Source organism: Nerophis ophidion, linkage group LG14 (assembly GCF_033978795.1).
Source record: "Nerophis ophidion isolate RoL-2023_Sa linkage group LG14, RoL_Noph_v1.0, whole genome shotgun sequence".
In the NCBI taxonomy this organism is placed as follows: Eukaryota; Metazoa; Chordata; class Actinopteri; order Syngnathiformes; family Syngnathidae; genus Nerophis; species Nerophis ophidion.
The window spans coordinates 43612428-43631780 of NC_084624.1; the positions used below are offsets into that span (position 1 = coordinate 43612428).

Consider the following 19353-nt stretch of genomic DNA (forward strand, 5'->3'; position numbering starts at 1 on the left):
TTGTGTGTCTGGTCCAGTTGATGCAACCTTCACAAAGATTACACTTCATATATTAATGATTCCTAGTCTATTTACAACAAGAGTCAATATAAATCTTCACTTATTTTCTTCTTTCATCATCGATATTATTATTAAAGGTTTCTCTCTTTTTTTGTTGTTGTCCGTGGAACACGTCTTGGCGCCTTGGATGACTTCTTCAAAAAAAAAAAAAAAATAGGCGTTTTTGAAGGAGAGATGGAGCACAGTGGAATGTCTTATTCATTTGCATGTTCCCCCCAAGAGATGCATATAAAGTTTAAAAGCCTCAACGTGTTTCATTTCAACCATTATTTACACACACACGCGCACACACACACACACACACACACGGGCATATAGGTATCTTTCGAGGCAATAAAAAGCACTTTCCCGCCTGGCAACATGAATAAAAAGTCTTTCTGTAGCTGGATGGACAACATGCTAAACTGGGACGTGCCGTGACAGTTTGGGGAGGGGGAGGGGGAGGGAGGGGGCGCTCATGTGCAGTTCCACACCAAAAGCTGCCTCGATTCTGATGGCACACAATAAAAAGGTTTGACATGTGCCCGCCGGTGCCCCCTCTTTGCTTGTGCCGTCGGTCAAACCGAGGAGAATACGGGGGGAAAGTCTGGGGGAACCCGAAAACATCTCAAACTAAACCGTTGTCAGGTCGTTCCTCGATGACCCTCGCGTGGGATGACGAGCGGGGGAGGTGGCTGGTGGAAGGGTTAGGGGCGCAGTGATGAAGTGGAGCACAGTGTTTCTTGTCTGGCCTAAAAGTGGGAAGGGGCCTCATTGTTGACGAGGGTGGGCGTCGAGTCTCGCTGGCGACCTTGAGGAGTAATGCCTGTTTCACCGTTGGCTTATTCACATGAGGCAGTTTTATATATATATATATATATATATTTTTTTTTTTTATAGAAAGAGTAAAGGTCCTTGACTCTGTGTGCCGCGTACGAAGAAGAAGTGAGCTGGTTCTCAGCGGTGGTTGTGCCCATTAAAAGATATAAATTAAAATCATGCTGAACAAAATATCTTCAAATACTGTTTGTTGAGAGGATGATAATAATAATAATAATAATAATATGAGGTGAGGAGCACAAGAAGAAAAAAACAAATAAAAGCAAACCTCTCTTTATGCCTCAAGGTGGAGGAGAGGAAGGAGGGTCAGTTACTTTGGGCCCGCCGCCGGGGCCTCCGGGAAGGAGGAGGGGGAGGCGGAGGACGAGGAGGAGGAGGCCGGGGAGTGGGCGTTCGGGGGTCCGGTGGAAGGGGTGAGAGGAGGGGAGGGGCTGCCGGACTGGACCATCTGCTGCTTGAGCTGGCCGATGGTGCGCTCCAGGTCTTGCCGCGCCTGCCGCTCCCGCCGCAGCTCCGCCTGCAGCTCCTGCCGGTCGGCCTCGGCCCGCTCCAGCCTCTGACGCAGCTCCGACAGCTGCGGAGAAAGAGGAACACGGAGAGAGGATTTGAATGTGGAATGTTAGTACATTTTAGATGAAAGAGACATATGATGTTCCCAAAAATGCCAATAAGCCCTTTAGAAGCATTAAAGATAAGCTGACTCAAGTTAAAGGCCGACTGAAAGCCACTACTACCGACCACGCAGTCTGATAGTTTATATATCAATGATGAAATATTAACATTGCAACACATGCCAATACGACCTCTTTAGTTTACTAAATTGTAATTTTAAATTTCGCGCGGAAGTATCTTTAATTTTCCTGAAGGAACTCTCCTGAAGGAATCAATAAAGTACTATCTATCATGCTAAAACGTCGCGGTATGATGACGCGTGCGCGTGACGTCACGCATTGTAGAGGACATTTTGTTCCAGCATCGTTCCCAGCTAAAAGTCTTCTCTTTTTATCGCATAATTCCACAGTATTCTGGACACCTGTGTTGCCGAATATTTTGCAATTTTTTTCAATGAATAATGGAGACGTCAAAGAAGAAAGCTGTAGGTGGGAAGCGGTGTATTGCGGCATAGAGCATAATACTACCACCACCATGCTTGACGGTAGGCCTGGTGTTCCTGGGATTAAAGACCTCACCTTTTCTCCACCTTTTACCATGAATTGATTAACGTGGACACCGACTTAAACAAGTTGAAAAACTTATTCGGGTGTTACCATTTAGTGGTCAATTGTACGGAATATGTACTGAACTGTGCAATCTACTAATAAAAGTATCAATCAATCAATCAATCAATCAATCAATCAAAAAACCTCCTCCAAACATATTGCTGTATAAATGTTTGACCTGATGGCGGACACGCTTTTTTAACCCTCTTTACTTAACGGCCCTTAAATAAAGACGTTTTTCAACCAACCTTGACTGTGTAAGATTTTGTGGAGTTTCGGTAAAACTGCCTGAAGTTACGGTGCGTGTTTTAAGAGAAAGGGTTAATCACACTAATGGTCAATTTCAAGCGCAGCACCACCATGTTGTGAAGAAGTTTGAAAAACAATAACACAACAACATTTTGACAGCATTTTACCTGTTTTTGTCAGGAGTGCAAGAGTATAATTAGATGTTAAAGGCCTACTGAAATGAGATTTTTTTATTTAAACGGGGATAGCAGGTCCATTCTATGTGTCCATCCATCCATCCATTTTCTACCGCTTATTCCCTTTTGGGGTCGCGGGGGGCGCTGGCGCCTATCTCAGCTACAATCGGGCGGAATACTTGATCATTTCGCGATATTGCCATATTTTTGCTGAAAGGATTTAGTAGAGAACATCGACGATAAAGTTCGCAACTTTTGGTCGCTAATAAAAAAGCCTTGCCTGTACCGGAAGTAGCAGACGATGTGCGTGTGACGTCACGGGTTGTGGAGCTCCTCACATCTGAACATTGTTTACAATCATGGCCACCAGCTGCGAGAGCGATTCGGACCGAGAAAGCGTCGATTTCCCTATTAATTTGAGCGAAGATGAAAGATTCGTGGATGAGGAAAGTGAGAGTGAAGGACTAAAAAAAAATATATATATATAAAATAAATAAAAAAGACGAGGGCAGTAAGAGCGATTCAGATGTTAGACACATTTACTAGGATAATTCTGAAAAATCCCTTATCAGCTTATTGTGTTACTAGTGTTTTAGTGAGATTATATGGTTGTATCTGTACAACCTGAAGGTCGGCCCGCACCTTTCTTCAGCACCAGTCTACGGGCGGTGGCGAAGCCTATCACCGCCCTTCACAAGGGACCCTCTTCGAAACACGGTCTTTCGAAATGATCACCGCATAATACACTGTACTTTGTGTGTGTGGTCCAATCCAACCGTGTTCACTTGACATCTATGTTCCATAGTAAAGCTTGACCGTCATCTTTCGGTAATGTAAACAATGAAACACCGGCTGCGTTTCTGTTGCTAAAGGCGGCCACAATACACCGCTTCCCACCTACAGCTTTCTTCTTTGACGTCTCCATTATTCATTGAACAAATTGCAAAAGATTCAGCGACAGAGATGTCCAGAATACTGTGGAATTATGCGATGAAAACAGACGACTTATAGCTGGGAACTGTGCTGGAACAAAATGTCCTCTACAATGCGTGACGTCACGCGTCATCATACTGCGACGTTTTAGCATGATACTTCCGCGCGAAATTTAAAATTGCACTTTAGTAAACGAAACTGGCCGTATTGGCATGTGTTGCAATGTTAATATTTCATCATTGATATATAAACTATCAGACTGCGTGGTCGCTAGTAGTGGCTTTCAGTAGCCCTTAAAGGTGTTCTAGATTTTGTGGAGTTTGGCAAAACCGCCTGAAGTTACAGTGTGTGTTTTAAGAGAAACTGTTAATCACACTAACGGTCAATTTTAAGTGCAGTGCTACCATGTTGTGATCAAGTCACAAAAACAATCATACCGGCAACATTTTGACAGCATTTGACCTGTATTTGTCAGGAGTGGAAGAGTACAAGTTAGATGTTAATGCTTGGCGTGAGCAGGTAAGCTCGGTGGTGAGGGGTACCTGTGCGGCGTAGTGCGCCTCCTGCTGGCGCTGGAAAGCCGGCTCGCAGGCGCACGCCTGCTGCCGCAGTTGCTCCAGACGCGCCTCCAGCTCCAGCTGCTCCTGGCGCGCCCGACCGAGCTGGCGCGCCTGCTCGCTGTGCACCGCCTCCAGCTCGGTGCGGAGTTCTCGCTGCTCGGCGCTGAGCTCGCGTAGCCTCACCGCCTCGCCGCCACGCAGGGCCTCCAGCTCCTGGTAGACATACGGATGGGGGGGTCAGTCAAAAAAATGCTGAGGACACAATGTGAGCCTTAGGGGAAAATTTGGGCTGCCCTGCTAGAAGATTGGCATCATTACTATTCAATATGTAACATGACTCTAGTGCAGGGGTGCCCATTACGTCGATCGCGAGCTACCAGTCGACCGCGGGGGGTGTGTCAGTCGATCTCCAGCCAGGCTTAAAAAAAAAATAGACCTAAAAATGAGTGATCATCAATCTTCACCAAGACGTCACTTAAATGACATTCACGGTACCGGAGGGTCTTGTGAGATGACGCTGGCTGCTGCAAGATCATTATTATGAAAATATGACCGAGAGGAAGGCGAGAAACACTTTTTATTTCAACAGACTCTCGCGCCGTACCTTCCGTCAAAACTCTAAAGGCCGACTGCACATTTCCTATCTTCACAATAAAAGCCCTGCTTCATGCTGCCTGCGCTAACTAAATACAGAGTCTCGGAAAACTGGCGTGCACAAGCGATCCCTCAGAAAGCTGGCGTGCACATCACTTGTGCACGCCAGCTTTCCGAGACTCTTATTTTGTTAGCGCAGGCTGCATGAAGCAGGGCTTTTATTGTGAAGATAGGAATTGTGCAGTCGGCCTTTAGAGTTTTGACGGAAGGGACGGCGCGAAAGTCTGTTGAAATAAAAAGTGTTTCTCGCCTTCGTCTCTGTCATTTTTTCATAATAATGAACTGGCAGCAGCCAGCGTCATCTCACAAGACCCTCGGGTGCCGTGAATGTCAATCAAGCAAGCTACGGAATTTGCCGCCAATGTTTTTCTTGTAAAGTGTATGGAAGCTGGATGAATTAGATGCCAAAAACCAACCACTTTCATGTGGTATTGTACAGAAAGGACAACTTTTTTTCTCCTCCATTTGAAAACGTGGGCGTTATCATTACTGTCTGATTCCAATCAATGCAAGTCATCAGAATCAGGTAATACACCAACTTATATTCTTGTCTTCGTGAAAGAAAGACATTATGTGTTACACATGCTTGTATTATCATTAAACACATTTAACTTGTTTACAAAAATGTCTCTTTCATAAATAAATAAATATAAATGATACATATAAATGAGGTAGATCCCCTCGAGTTGGTCAATTGAAAAGTAGCTCGCCTGCAGAAAAAGTGTGGGCACCCCTGCTCTAGAGCATGTGTGTCAAACTCTGGCCCGCCGTGTAACATAATTTGGCCCTTGAGGCTGTATCAAATTAACATTAGAGCTGGCCCGCCGGTATCATACAGCGTCGGTGCCGTTCTAACACCGCATTCATCACTAATACTCATACTTCCCACCCCTCCCAATTTTCCCGGGACACTCCCATTTTTTCAGTGCCCCTCTCGAAAATCTCCCGGGCAACCATTCTCCCGAATTTCTCCCGATTTCCACCCAGACAACAACATTGGGGGCGTGCCTTTAGCGTCCTCTACAACCTGTCATCACGTCCGCTTTTCCTTCTTACAAACAGCGTGCTGGCCTAGTCACGTAATATATGCGGCTTTTCACACACACAGAAGTGAATGCAATGCATACTTGGTCACCAGCCATACAGGTCACGCTGAGGGTGGCCGTGTAAACAAATTTAACACTGTTACAAATATGCGCCACACTGTGAACCCACACCAAACAAGAATGACAAACACACAGCACTAACTCTTCCGGGACACTACAAAATACACATCCCGCTACCAACAAAACAACAATTTTATTTTCAAATGTATTAGCCTGTGGAAAAAGTTAATGTTGATATTTACCTCAGAAGGCTGCAAATAGAAAAGAGGCATTAATTTTTTTTTTATAAAAAATGTTTTTAATATACCATTGATGTTTTTTCGTTAGTTTTTTGAAAGTTGATTTTGCACTATTAAGTTATATACGCGTTGCTTGTTCCATATTCAGTGTTATAGCAAATCAGTGTAGTAAACTGAGCCATAATTACCGTTTTATTCATGCACTTTCTCTTGCTACTTCAAGGCTTTAATGTTTTATTCATTCATTATTATTTTATTTTCAAATGTATTATTAGCCTGTTGAAAAAGTTTATTTTGATCTTTACCTCAGAGGGCTGCAAATAGAAAAGAGGCATTCAATTTTTACTATAATTTTATCTAATATGCCATTGATATTTTTCAATTATTATTAGTATTATTTGAAACTGGATTTTGCATGTCACTATAAAGTTATATAAGCCTTGCTTGTTCAATATTCAATGTAAAACTTGTTTGGGTCCCTATTAAAAGGTTAATTTGTTCAACCTTGGCCCGCGGCTTCCTTCACTTTTACATTTTGGCCCACTTTGTATTTGAGCTTGACACCCCTGCTCTAGAGTGAGCTTCTGCCTGATCCATAAGAAAACACGGAGCCACATTCTGGCCAAAGTGCGCTTTCTAGCACATTCTTAACAATTTGTTTCATCAGCAAAAACGCAACTGACCTGAATGTAAAACGATTCTGGATATAAGACCCGCGTTTGTAAAAAGACAAAAAAGGAACAGTAATCATTATTAATGACATCACGTTGTCAGTCATCACTAAAATGTTTCTATAGACTTTGACTGATCTATAATCTCTCTCTAGTGACTCAAAGCGCTTTTACATAGTGAAAGATACATTTAAAGCAGTGTGGGTGGCACTGGGAGCAGGTGGGTAAAGTGTCTTGCCCAAGGACACAACGGCATTGACTAGGATGGCGGAAGCGGGAATCGAACCTGCAACCCTCAAGTTGCTGGCACGGCCACTCTACCAACCGAGCTAAACCGCCGTATTACACTGTTATTGTTTTGCATCCCCTGTCATCCTAGTACCCCCCGCGCCCCGCCCCAGAGAGGAGTTGTACAGTCTAATGGCGTGTGGGACAAAGGAGTTTTTGAGTCTATTAGTCCTGCACTTGGGATGAAGCAGTCTAGCACTGAACAGGCTCCTCTGGCTACTGATAACACTATGCAGAGGGTGACTGGCATCATCCAGGATGCTCACTAGTTTGTCAACAGTCCTCTTCTCTGCCACCGTCACCAATATGTACACTTTTGACCGAGACTGTATAAACCTCGAGAACACAAGTCTTTTGTAGACATTTTCTACGGAAGAAAAACCAACACATTTAACTGAACTGCACCAAAAATTGAAGCAGAAGCTTGTGGATGGCTACCAAAAGCGCCTTATTGCAGTGAAACTTGCCAAGGCACATGTAAGCAAATATTAACATTGCTGTACGTATACTTTTGACCCGGCACATTTTCAGTAGTCATAATAAATTCATAAAAGAAGCAAACTTCATGAATGTTTTTTGTGAGCAACAAGTATGTGCTCCAATCACTACATCACAAAAAAATAAGAGTTGATTGGAAACTCAAGACAGCCATGACATCATCCATCCATCCATCCATCTTCCTCCGCTTATCCGAGGTCGGGTCGCGGGGGCAACAACCTAAGCAGGGAAACCCAGACTTCCCTCTCCCCAGCCACTTCGTCTAGCTCTTCCAGGGGGATCCCGAAGCGTTCCCAGGCCAGCCGGGAGACATAGTCTTCCCAACGTGTCCTGGGTCTTCCCCGTGGCCTCCTACCGGTTGGACGTGCCCTAAACACCTCCCTAGGGAGGCGTTCGGGCGGCATCCTGACCAGATGCCCGAACCACCTCATCTGGTTCCTCTCCATGTGGAGGAGCAGTGGCTTTACTTTGAGTTCCTCCCGGATGGCAGAGCTTCTCACCCTATCTCTAAGGGAGTGAATTGTGAAGTGAATTACATTTATATAGCGCTTTTCTCTAGTGACTCAAAGCGCTTTACAGAGTGAAACCCAATATCTAAGTTACATTTAAACCAGTGTGGGTGGCACTGGGAGCAGGTGGGTAAAGTGTCTTGCCCAAGGACACAACGGCAGTGACTAGGATGGCGGAAGCGGGAATCGAACCTGCAACCCTCAAGTTGCTGGCACGGCCACTCTACCAACCGAGCTATGCCGCCCCAAAAGAGAGACCCAAACTCATTTGGGCCGATTGTACCCGTGATCTTATCCTTTCGGTCATGACCCAAAGCTCATGACCATAGGTGAGGATGGGAACGTAGATCGATCGGTAAATTGAGAGCTTTGCCTTCCGGCTCAGCTCCTTCTTCACCACAACGGATCGGTACAACGTCCGCATTACTGAAGACGCCGCACCAATCCGCCTGTCGATCTCACCATCCATTCTTCCCTCACTCGTGAACAAGACTCCTAGGTACTTGAACTCCTCCACTTGGGGCAGTGTCTCCTCCCCAACCGGAGATGGCATTCCACCCTTTTCCGGGCGAGAACCATGGACTCGGACTTGGAGGTGCTGATTGTCATTCCGGTCGCTTCACACTCGGCTGCGAACCGATCCAGTGAGAACATGACATCATGTTCTTTACAAGTGTATGTAAACTTTTGCCCGAGACTGTATAAACCTCGAGAGCACAAGTCTTTTGTAGACATTTTCTACGGAAGTCAACACAGTCTTGTGTATGAATCACTAGGGGACATTTAACTTGTATATTGAGCGTGGAATGTTTAATAAAGAAAAAGGTAAACATTTGGTGTATTTTGAAGGGTTTCTCTTGTTGCTGTCTCACCATTTCCAGCTGCAGCTGCTTGTGCAGGGTGGAGTTGAGCTTCTCCTGCTGCCTGCTGTACATCTGCATGATCTCCACCACGATCCTGTCCTTGTCGTCCTCCACCGCCGCGCTTCCGCCGCAGCCCGTGTCCTCCCCCGTTACCGGCGGCGACGTGGGAGGGGGAGGAGGAGGAGTGGGGGCGTGAGCGGCTATCTTGCCGCTCAGGCTGCCGGTCTCCATGGAAACTGCCTGGGCTTGGCATTCTTGTTCGCCGGCCGAGGCGGCGGTGGCATGTTGGGATTTGGCCTCCTTGGCAGCGGTGAGGGGAGGCGACGCGTGAAGATCTGAGGGACGGCAGGGTGAAGGACGAAGTTAGAAAAAATAAAATAAAGAGCAGAGAGGAGGCGGTTGTACGGCAGAAAACGCGAGCCAAGCTGGTGCGCACTCTCGCCTACGTGCAAAAAAAAAAAAAAAGTTAACAGCTTTATGTAGTGACACAAACACTCGCCCACGAATGAAACACCCCGTGACTGGATAGCTGTTCATTAATGAAGACATAGCATGGCTTCTAATGAAAGGGATTTTGCAGTTTGCTCGCTTTATTTTGACTGGAAACAGCACACCTGGCACCTGCATACTACCCGGCACATGCTCGCACGCGGAATACAAAAATAAACCGGATCAGTGGGACGAACAGAAATAGCGGAAGGTGTAGACGGAGAGGAGAGCGCTGAGGCGAGGGAGCCGACGGGGAAGAAAAAGTGACAGCAGACTGCGGGGGAGGTGGAGAAGCAGAATGAATGAATGCAAAAAAAAGGGAGAGGAGATGCCAGGGATACATGCTGGAGGAGACACCAGGAATACATGCTGGAGGAGACACCAGGAATACATGCTGGAGGAGACACCAGGAATACATGCTGGAGGAGACACTAGGAATACATGCTGGAGGAGACACCAGGGATACATGCTGGAGGAGACACCAGGGATACATGCTGGAGGAGACACCAGGGATACATGCTGGAGGAGACACCAGGGATACATGCTGGAGGAGACACCAGGAATACATCCTGGAGAAGACACCAGGAATACACGCTGGAGGAGACACCAGGGATACATGCTGGAGGAGACGCCAGGGATACATGCTGGAGGAGACACCAGGAATACATGCTAGAGGAGACACCAGGAATATGCTGGAGGAGACACCAGGAATACATGCTGGAGGAGACACCAGGGATACATGCTGGAGGAGACACCAGGAATACATGCTGGAGGAGACACCAGGGATACATGCTGGAGGAGACACCAGGGATACATGCTGGAGGAGACACCAGGGATACATGCTGGAGGAGACACCAGGGATACATGCTGGAGGAGACACCAGGAATACATCCTGGAGAAGACACCAGGAATACACGCTGGAGGAGACACCAGGGATACATGCTGGAGGAGACGCCAGGGATACATGCTGGAGGAGACACCAGGAATACATGCTAGAGGAGACACCAGGAATATGCTGGAGGAGACACCAGGAATACATGCTGGAGGAGACACCAGGGATACATGCTGGAGGAGACACCAGGAACACACGCTAGAGGAGACACCAGGGATACATGCTGGAGGAGACACCAGGAATACATGCTGGAGGAGACACCAGGGATACATGCTGGAGGAGACACCAGGGATACATGCTGGAGGAGACACCAGGGATACATGCTGGAGGAGACACCAGGGATACATGCTGGAGGAGACACCAGGAATACATGCTGGAGGAGACACCAGGAATACATGCTGGAGGAGACACCAGGGATACATGCTGGAGGAGACACCAGGAATACATGCTGGAGGAGACACCAGGAATACATGCTGGAGGAGACACCAGGAATACATGCTGGAGGAGACACCAGGGATACATGCTGGAGGAGACACCAGGGATACATGCTGGAGGAGACACCAGGAATACATGCTGGAGGAGACATCATTTTAGCTTCTATTTTTTCGACGAAGAATATTTGTGAAGTATTTCTTCAAACTTATAATTAAAATTAAAAAAATATATTCTGGCAAATCTAGAAAATCTGTAGAATCTAATTTAAATCTTATTTCAAAGTATTTTGAATTTCTTTTAAAATTTTTGTTCAGGAAAATCTAGAAAAAATAATGATTTGTTTTTGTTAGAAATATAGCTTGGTCCAATTTGTTATATATTCTAACAAAGTGCAGATTGGATTTGAACTTATTTAAAACATGTCATCAAAATTCTAAAATTAATCTTAATCAGGAAAAATTACTAATGATGTTCCTTAAATTCTTTTTTTTAATTTTTAAAAAAATATTTGAATTAGCTAGTTTTTCTCTTCTTTTTTTCGGTAGAATTTTGATTTTTAAAGAGTTGAAATTGAAGATAAACTATCTTTCAAAGTTTAATTTTAATTTTTTTCGTGTTTTCTCCTCTTTTAAACCGTTCAATTAAGTCTTTTTTTCATCATTTATTCTCTACAAAAAACCTTCCGTAAAAGGAAAAAAAATGTACGACGGAATGACAGACAGAAATACAATTTATTTAAGTGTGTATCAAACTGGTAGCCCTTCGCATTAATCAGTACCCAAGAAGTAGCTCTTGGTTTCAAAAAGGTTGGTGACCCCTGCTCTATATCATCTGGGATGTCGTGTTGTGGTGAAAGTCACTCCAAACAGACGGCTGGCGGTGGTCATCGATGGCCAAAGTGCACAATAGAAGCAAAAAAAAGCTAAAAAAAACTACAAAACATTTCAGCCGGGTGGGGAGAATGCAGACTCAGGATGAAGGGGTGTATTTATCAATTCCGCCTCTTAAAACGAACCATTTTAAAAGAGGAAAAAAAATGGCATGAAAATATCTCCGTAAAACTAAATATTTTGCCGCCGGGTATATAGTATGCGCCTGCCTAGAATTACTGCCGGGTCAAACTCGTTTAGCAAAATAATTAGCGCATGCTTAGCATTACCGCCGGCTCAGGATTAATGCCGGGTCAAACTCGTTTTGCAAAATATTATTTTTATTAGCGCATGTCTAGAATTTCCACCGGGTCAAACTCGTTTCGCCAAATAATAAGCATATGCCTAGAATTCCCGCCGGGTCAAACTCGTCACGTCACGAGTGACACTTCACCTGTCATCATTTTCAAATTGGAGGAGGCTGATTTCAATCATTTGAAATCGCATAAAGGGAAGAAGATTAAGAGCTATTCAGTAGGATTTAAGGTCCAAGCTATTGAATATGTTAAAAAGAACAGTAAGCAGCTATGTTTTAGTAATATACCGTAGCTGCGTGTGTCAAATATGAGTCATTAAATGACTCCCGCCTCCTGGTGGTAGAGGGCGCTAGTGATCCTTCTTGCGACTACTCGGCTGCAGAAGAAGTGACAACAAGCAGCGACCGTTTATTTTTTCCTCTCGCTTGCACTTTTAACATGGAGGATTACATATCTAAAATAAAAGTTTTCTAAACTGGACTCTCAATCGAAGCAGGAGGTAATAAAAGAAGATCTACATCGAGACAGAGAGACTTTTAGAACTGAAGAAAGATACGGAAGACTTCTATAAACAAGTTATCGATGCTTTTGATCAGAAGGAGCTGCGCATGGACTTCATTTATAAGTAAATGTAAGACCATAATAACGTTTTTTTAATTAAATGTGCTTTTCATGCTGGTATCCTTACATCACACTCAAATTTATAAGCGCAGGCCTAAATTGACCGCATGCCTTTGGTAAGTACCGGAGTGAGAAGAGGTTTTAAAATATTTATCGCATGCTTGCCTTTACCGCATGCCTTTGGTAAGTGCCGGAGTGAGAAGAGGTTTTAAATTAATTAGCGCCCCGGCGGCAATTCAAGGAAATACGGTATGCATATTTTGCACCATGTTATGTAGACCACAATGAATGTAGAAAAAAAAGTCATGATGACCCCCTTAACTGAAGGTCAGCACGTGATTATGTGCATAGCTGCAGGCAGTGTGTGTGTGTGTGTGTGTGTGTGTGTGTGTGTGTGTGTGTGGGAGATGGGCTTCCACTGTTTACAGTAAGCACGTGTCTCCTCCATAAACATGATGCGCTTGTCTCTCCTGCTCACATTGTATGAATGCTAATGCCTAGTGCTGGCTGCCATGGGAATATTTCAACATTTCATCTGCACGTGTGCGAGCTTGAGCCTGATAGCCAGCACAGTGATAACTAATGGCGGACATACAGGATTGAGTGTGCTCCTCAAAAATTTTATTATTGGGAAAAGGAAGCCTCACAACTTGGAGATGCAGCCCTCAACACGCAATACATCAGCAAATCGACCCTGTTATGCTTTTTTTTCGGCAAACTTTTTTTGTGACGCCACCACAGAAGTCCACCATTGTCAACAAATATGAAAAAGAGCGATCATAACCATAGAAGAACAAATGGAAAGGACTGTGCCGGCTACTCAGGGGAATATGAGAAATAGTAGGGATGTCTAATGATGGCTTTTTTGCCGATATCTGATATTGTCCAACTTTTAATTACCGATTCCGATATATACATTCGTGAAATTAACACATTATTATGCCTTATTTTGTTGTGATGCCCCGCTGGATGCATTAAACAATGTAACAAGGTTTTCCAAAATAAATCAACAAAGGTTACGGAAAAAAAGTGCCAACATGGCACTGCCATATTTATTATTAAAGTCACAAAATGCTTTTTTTTTTAAACATGCCTCAAAACAGCAGCTTGGGATTTGGGACATGCTCTCCCTGAGAGACCATGAGGAGGTTGAGGTGGGTGGAGTTGAGATGGGGTAGCGGGGGAGTGCATATTGTAGCGTCCCGGAAGAGTTAGTGTTGCAAGGGGTTCTGGGTATTTGTTCTGTTGTGTTACGGTGCGTATGTTCTCTCGAAATGTCATTCTTGTTTGGTGTGGGTTCACAGTATGGTGCATATTTGTAACAGTGTTAAAGTAGTTTATATGGCCACCCTCATTGTGACCTGTATGGCTGTTGACCAATAATGCCTTGCATTCACTTGTTTGAGTGAAAAGCCGTAGATATTATGTGACTGGGCCGGCACGCAAAGGCAGTGCCTTTAAGGTTTATTGGCGCTCTGTACTTCTCCCTACGGCCGTGTACCACTCCGTACGGTGGCGTTTTAATAGTCATTAATTATACTTTTTGAAACCGATACCGATAATTTCCGATATCACATTTTAAAGCATGTGCAGCGATCATAACCATAGAAGAACAAATAGAAAGGACTGTGCCGGCTACTCGGTGGAATATGGGAAATAGTAGGGATGTCTAATGATGGCTTTTTTGTCGATATCCGATATTCCGATATTGTCCAACTCTTAATTACCGATTCCGATATATACATTCGTGAAATTAACACATTATTATGCCTTATTTTGTTGTGATGCCCCGCTGGATACATTAAACAATGTAACAAGGTTTTCCCCCCCAAAAAAACGACAAAAGTTATGGGAAAAAAGTGCCAACATGGCACTGCCATATTTATTATTAAAGTCACAAAATGCATTTTTTTTTTTTTTTAAACATGCCTCAAAACAGCAGCTTGGGATTTGGGACATGCTCTCCCTGAGAGAGCATGAGGAGGTTGAGGTGGGTGGGGTTGGGGGGGCGGGGTTGAGATGGGTTAGCAGGGGGTGCATATTGTAGCGTCCCGGAAGAGTTAGTGTTGCAAGGGGTTCTGGGTATTTGTTCTGTTGTGTTACGGTGCGTATGTTCTCTCGAAATGTCATTCTTGTTTGGTGTGGGTTCACAGTGTGGTGCATATTTGTAACAGTGTTAAAGTAGTTTATATGGCCACCCTCATTGTGACCTGTATGGCTGTTGACCAATAATGCCTTGCATTCACTTGTTTGTGTGAAAAGCCGTAGATATTATGTGACTGGGCCGGCACGCAAAGGCAGTGCCTTTAAGGTTTACTGGCGCTCTGTACTTCTCCCTACGGCCGTGTACCACTCCGTACGGCGGCGTTTTAATAGTCATAAATTATACTTTTTGAAAACGATACCGATAATTTCCGATATCACATTTTAAAGCATATGCAGCGATCATAACCATAGAAGAACAAATAGAAAGGACTGTGCCGACTACTCAGTGGAATATGAAAAATAGTAGGGATGTCTAATGATGGCTTTTTTGCCGATATCCGATATTCCGATATTGTCCAACTCTTAATTACCGATTCCGATATATACATTCTTAAAATTAACACATTATTATGCCTTATTTTGTTGTGATGCCCCGCTGGATGCATTAAACAATGTAACAAGGTTTTCCCCCCAAAAAACGACAAAAGTTATGGGAAAAAAGTGCCATATTTATTATTAAAGTCACAAAATGCATTTTTTAATTTTTTTTATTTTTTTAACATGCCTCAAAACAGCAGCTTGGGATTTGGGACATGCTCTCCCTGAGAGAGCATGAGGAGGTTGAGGTGGGTGGCGCTGAGATGGGGTGGACAGGGTAGCGGGGGGGGTGCATATTGTAGCGTCCCGGAAGAGTTAGTGTTGCAAGGGGTTCTGGGTATGTTCTCTCGAAATGTCATTCTTGTTCGGTGTGGGTTCACAGTGTGGCGCATATTTTCAACAGTGTTAAAGTTATTTATACGGCCACCCTCAGTGTGACCTGTATGGCTGTTGACCAAGTATGCCTTGCATTCACTTGTTTGTGTGAAAAGCCGTAGATATTATGTGACTGGGCCAGCACGCAAAGGCAGTGCCTTTAAGGTTTATTGGCGCTCTGTACTTCTCCCTACGGCCGTGTACCACTCCGTACGGCGGCGTTTTAATAGTCATAAATTATACTTTTTGAAAACGATACCGATTATTTCTGATATCACATTTTAAAGCATTTATCTATGTCCGATGTTATCGGACATCTCTAATTAAAATACAAATATTTATAAAAGGCTTTTAAAAATAAAGCACACGAAAATCATACAAACATCACTTAACAAAAAATAAAGCATTACTTAAAAGCACAGCATGAAAAATAAAGAAACTATCAGTATATAAAAGAAAGAAAAACAGAAAAAAAATCAAGATTATGTCCTTTGGTGTTAGGGTGACACTGTGTGTGGGATGTAGCTTGAAAACATAACTCAATTGTATCTGCAATACTGACCCATGGGGGGTTCATCGGGGTGCAGCCCCCGGCGCCCGTAGTGCTGTTTGAGCAGCGAGCCCAGCATCTCGGGGCTCAGCTCTGTCTCCCGCCCCACTGACACGTTGGGAGCCACCATCTTATCGTACGTGTACAGGTAGTAGCTGAAAGAGAAACAGATAGGAGATCAGACAGTAAAACAAACAGGTAAGTAATTACATAATGAGTGACAGTTTTAATGAGGTGAAATAAATGTTATTTATTGCCCTATTCTTAACTTGTTGTCTGCGTTTGGTGATTGATGGACTGACTTGGTGGGGCATGAGTTCTATTTTTGTTACCCTACTCAGAACGAAGAGCACATATAAATACATATATACATACATATATACACACACACATTCATACAGTCGTGGTCAAAAGTTTACATACACTTGTAAAGAACAGAATGTCATGGCTGTCTTGACTTTCCAATCATTTTTACGACTTTTATTTTATTGTAATGTAGTGATTGGAGCACATACTTGTTGCTCACAAAAAACATTCATGAAGTTTTTTTTTTTTTATGAATTTATTATGGCTCTACTGAAAATGTGAGAAAATGTGCTGGGTCAAAAATATACGTACAGCAATGTTAATATTTGCTTACATGTCCCTTGGCAAGTTTCACTGCAATAAGGCGCTTTTGGTTGCCATCCACAAGCTTCTGCTTGAATTTTTGACCACTTCTCTTGACAACATTGGTGCAGTTCAGCTAAATGTGTTGGTTTTCTGACACAGACTTGTTTCTTCAGCATTGTCCACACGTTTAAGTCAGGACTTTGGGAAGGCCATTCTAAAACCTTCATTCTAGCCTGGTGGAGCCATTCCTTTACCACATTTGACCTGTGTTTGGGGCCATTGTCCTGTTGGAACACCCAACTGCGCCCAAGACCCAACCTCCGGGCTGATGATTTTAGCTTGTCCTGAAGAATTTGGAGGTAATCCTTTTTTTTTCATTGTCCCATTTACTCTCTGTAAAGCACCAGTTCCATTGGCAGCAAAACAGGCCTAGAGCATAACACTACCACCACCATGCTTGACAGTAGGATTGGTGTTCCTGGGATTAAAGGCCTCACTTTTTCTCCTCCAAACATTCTGCTGGGTATTGTGGCCAAACAGCTCAATTTTTGTTTCATCTGACAGACACCACATGGACAAAGATAAGACATTCTGGAGGAAAGTTCTCTTGTGTGTGTGTGTGTATATATATATATATATATATATATATATATATATATATATATACATATACATATATATATATATATATATATATATATATATATAAATGATTGTAGCTGAGATAGGCGCCAGCACCCCCCGCGACCCCGAAAGGGAATAAGCGGTAGAAAATGGATGGATGGATATATATGTCTTGATTGGATTATCCAGAGAATAGTGCTCGATACCGTGGTAGAGCGCAATATGTAGGTGTGGGAAAAATCACAAGACTACTTCAACTCTACAGAACTGTTTCATGAGGGGTTCCCTCAATCATCAGGAGATGATGATTGAGGGAACCCCACATGAAACAGTTCTGTAGAGATGAAGTAGTCTTGTGATTTTTCCCACACATATATACAGTATATATATATATATATATATATATATATATATATATATATATATAGATGTATGTATATACCACATAACTTTCCTCCAGAACACACACACACACACACGGAGTAATTGAGAATGAATAATTCCAATTTTAAGCTTGTTTAGTACTAAAAATATTTTATTGAAGCTGATGTCTTGTTGTATTATTCACTGTGTGTACATATATATGTATATATACATATATATATATATATATATGTATACATATATATATGTATATATATATATATATATATATACATATATACATACATATATATATATATATATATATATATATATATATATATATATATATACACATATATATACACCTACATACATATGTGTGTGTGTAAATATATATATTTCATTCTGCATGACCTATGGGCATGCTGAAGCTCCTTAACAAGAGAACAGTCTTGCCAAGTGTTTAAGTGGAGTTAAAAAGGTTCCAAAAAGACAAGAGAACACAGCACAGGAATATGGATAGGTCTTATCTTGTGTTTACACCAGCTCCGCCTAAACAAACCTTGGGCTTATCACAAATGTCCAGGTGGCGGGTATGAAAGAGAGAGAGAGATAATGCCAGGAGAGGCAGAGAGGCCAGTGGTCACTAAAGTATCTTTTTGGCATGGGGGGAGGAGAATGAACCTCCCCCACAAACGGTTCCCCTCCAGACCCAGCTTTGGCTGGCACTGGGAACTAGGTTAAGCAAGACAGCTCAGTAGTGTTCTGCGCTGGCAACTTGAAATCTTTGTCTCGATCTCTCCTCAATCCACAACAGTTTAACGTGAAACGCCAAAAGAAAGGAAGGAATAGCGTAAACGCCCGGACTGGCAGTCGACAGGTGCACGCTAATGCACGCCGCCAGTCGCCCCGACGAAGAGGCTGAGTGCTGAGGAGCCAATGATTAGGGCTCACTGCTGCGACAAACTGGTGCGGACTGGTTCTTGGGTGGAATAGCTGTCATGTGGCACTGTTGGGTTTGAGCCGCGTGTGAGCGCTCATCCTGCCAATTTGTCTGGTTTGGATGTCTGCGGCTTGCCACGTCTGTCACATGCCAAGGCCGGCTTTTAATCTGGCCCAGATTATAGTCACATGCAAGAAGACGGTGGCAAGAAGGTCAAAAAGAGTAGCCTGTTTCACAAACTAAACATATATTAGACCAGGGGTCACCAACCTTTTTGAAACCAAGAGATACTTCTCTGGTACTGATTAATATTAACGAAGGGCTACCAGTTTGATACACACTTAAATAAATTGACAGAAATAGCCAATTTGCTCAATTTACCTTTAACTCTATGTTATTAGTAATAATTAATGATATTTATCTTTGTGGAAACACTGATCATCTTAATGATTTCTCACAATAAATATATATTTTTGATGTTTTAAATAGGTTAAAATCCAATCTGCACTTTGTTAGAATATATAACAAATTGGACCAAACTATATTTCTAACAAAAACAAATCATTATTTCTTCTAGATTTTCCAGAACAAAAATTTGAAAAGAAATTCAAAAGACTTTGAAACAAGATTTAAATTTGATTCTACATATTTTCTAGATTTGCCAGAATAATTTTTGGGAATTTTAATCATAATAAGTTTGAAGAAAAAATTCACAAATATTCTTCGTCAAAAATGAAGAATTAAATTAAAATGTATTTATTATTCTTTACAATAAAAATAAAAAAAATACTTGAACATTGATTTAAATTGTCAGGAAAGAAGAGGATGAAAT

At 42.9% G+C, this 19353-nt stretch overlaps 1 protein-coding gene across 1 annotated transcript in view; it reads right to left on the reverse strand.

The window, feature by feature from the left end:
• Positions 1-19353, reverse strand: part of skila (SKI-like proto-oncogene a) — an 86287-nt gene that overhangs the window by 2404 nt on the left and 64530 nt on the right. The window contains exons 5-8 of the mRNA XM_061920817.1: positions 15989-16131; positions 8855-9180; positions 4000-4230; positions 1-1453 (exon numbers count right to left, since the gene is read on the reverse strand). The exon at positions 1-1453 is cut by the window's left edge and continues 2404 nt beyond it. Coding sequence (XP_061776801.1) covers positions 1190-1453; positions 4000-4230; positions 8855-9180; positions 15989-16131 — 964 coding nt within the window. The 3' untranslated portion in view covers positions 1-1189. The remainder of the gene's footprint in view (positions 1454-3999; positions 4231-8854; positions 9181-15988; positions 16132-19353) is intronic.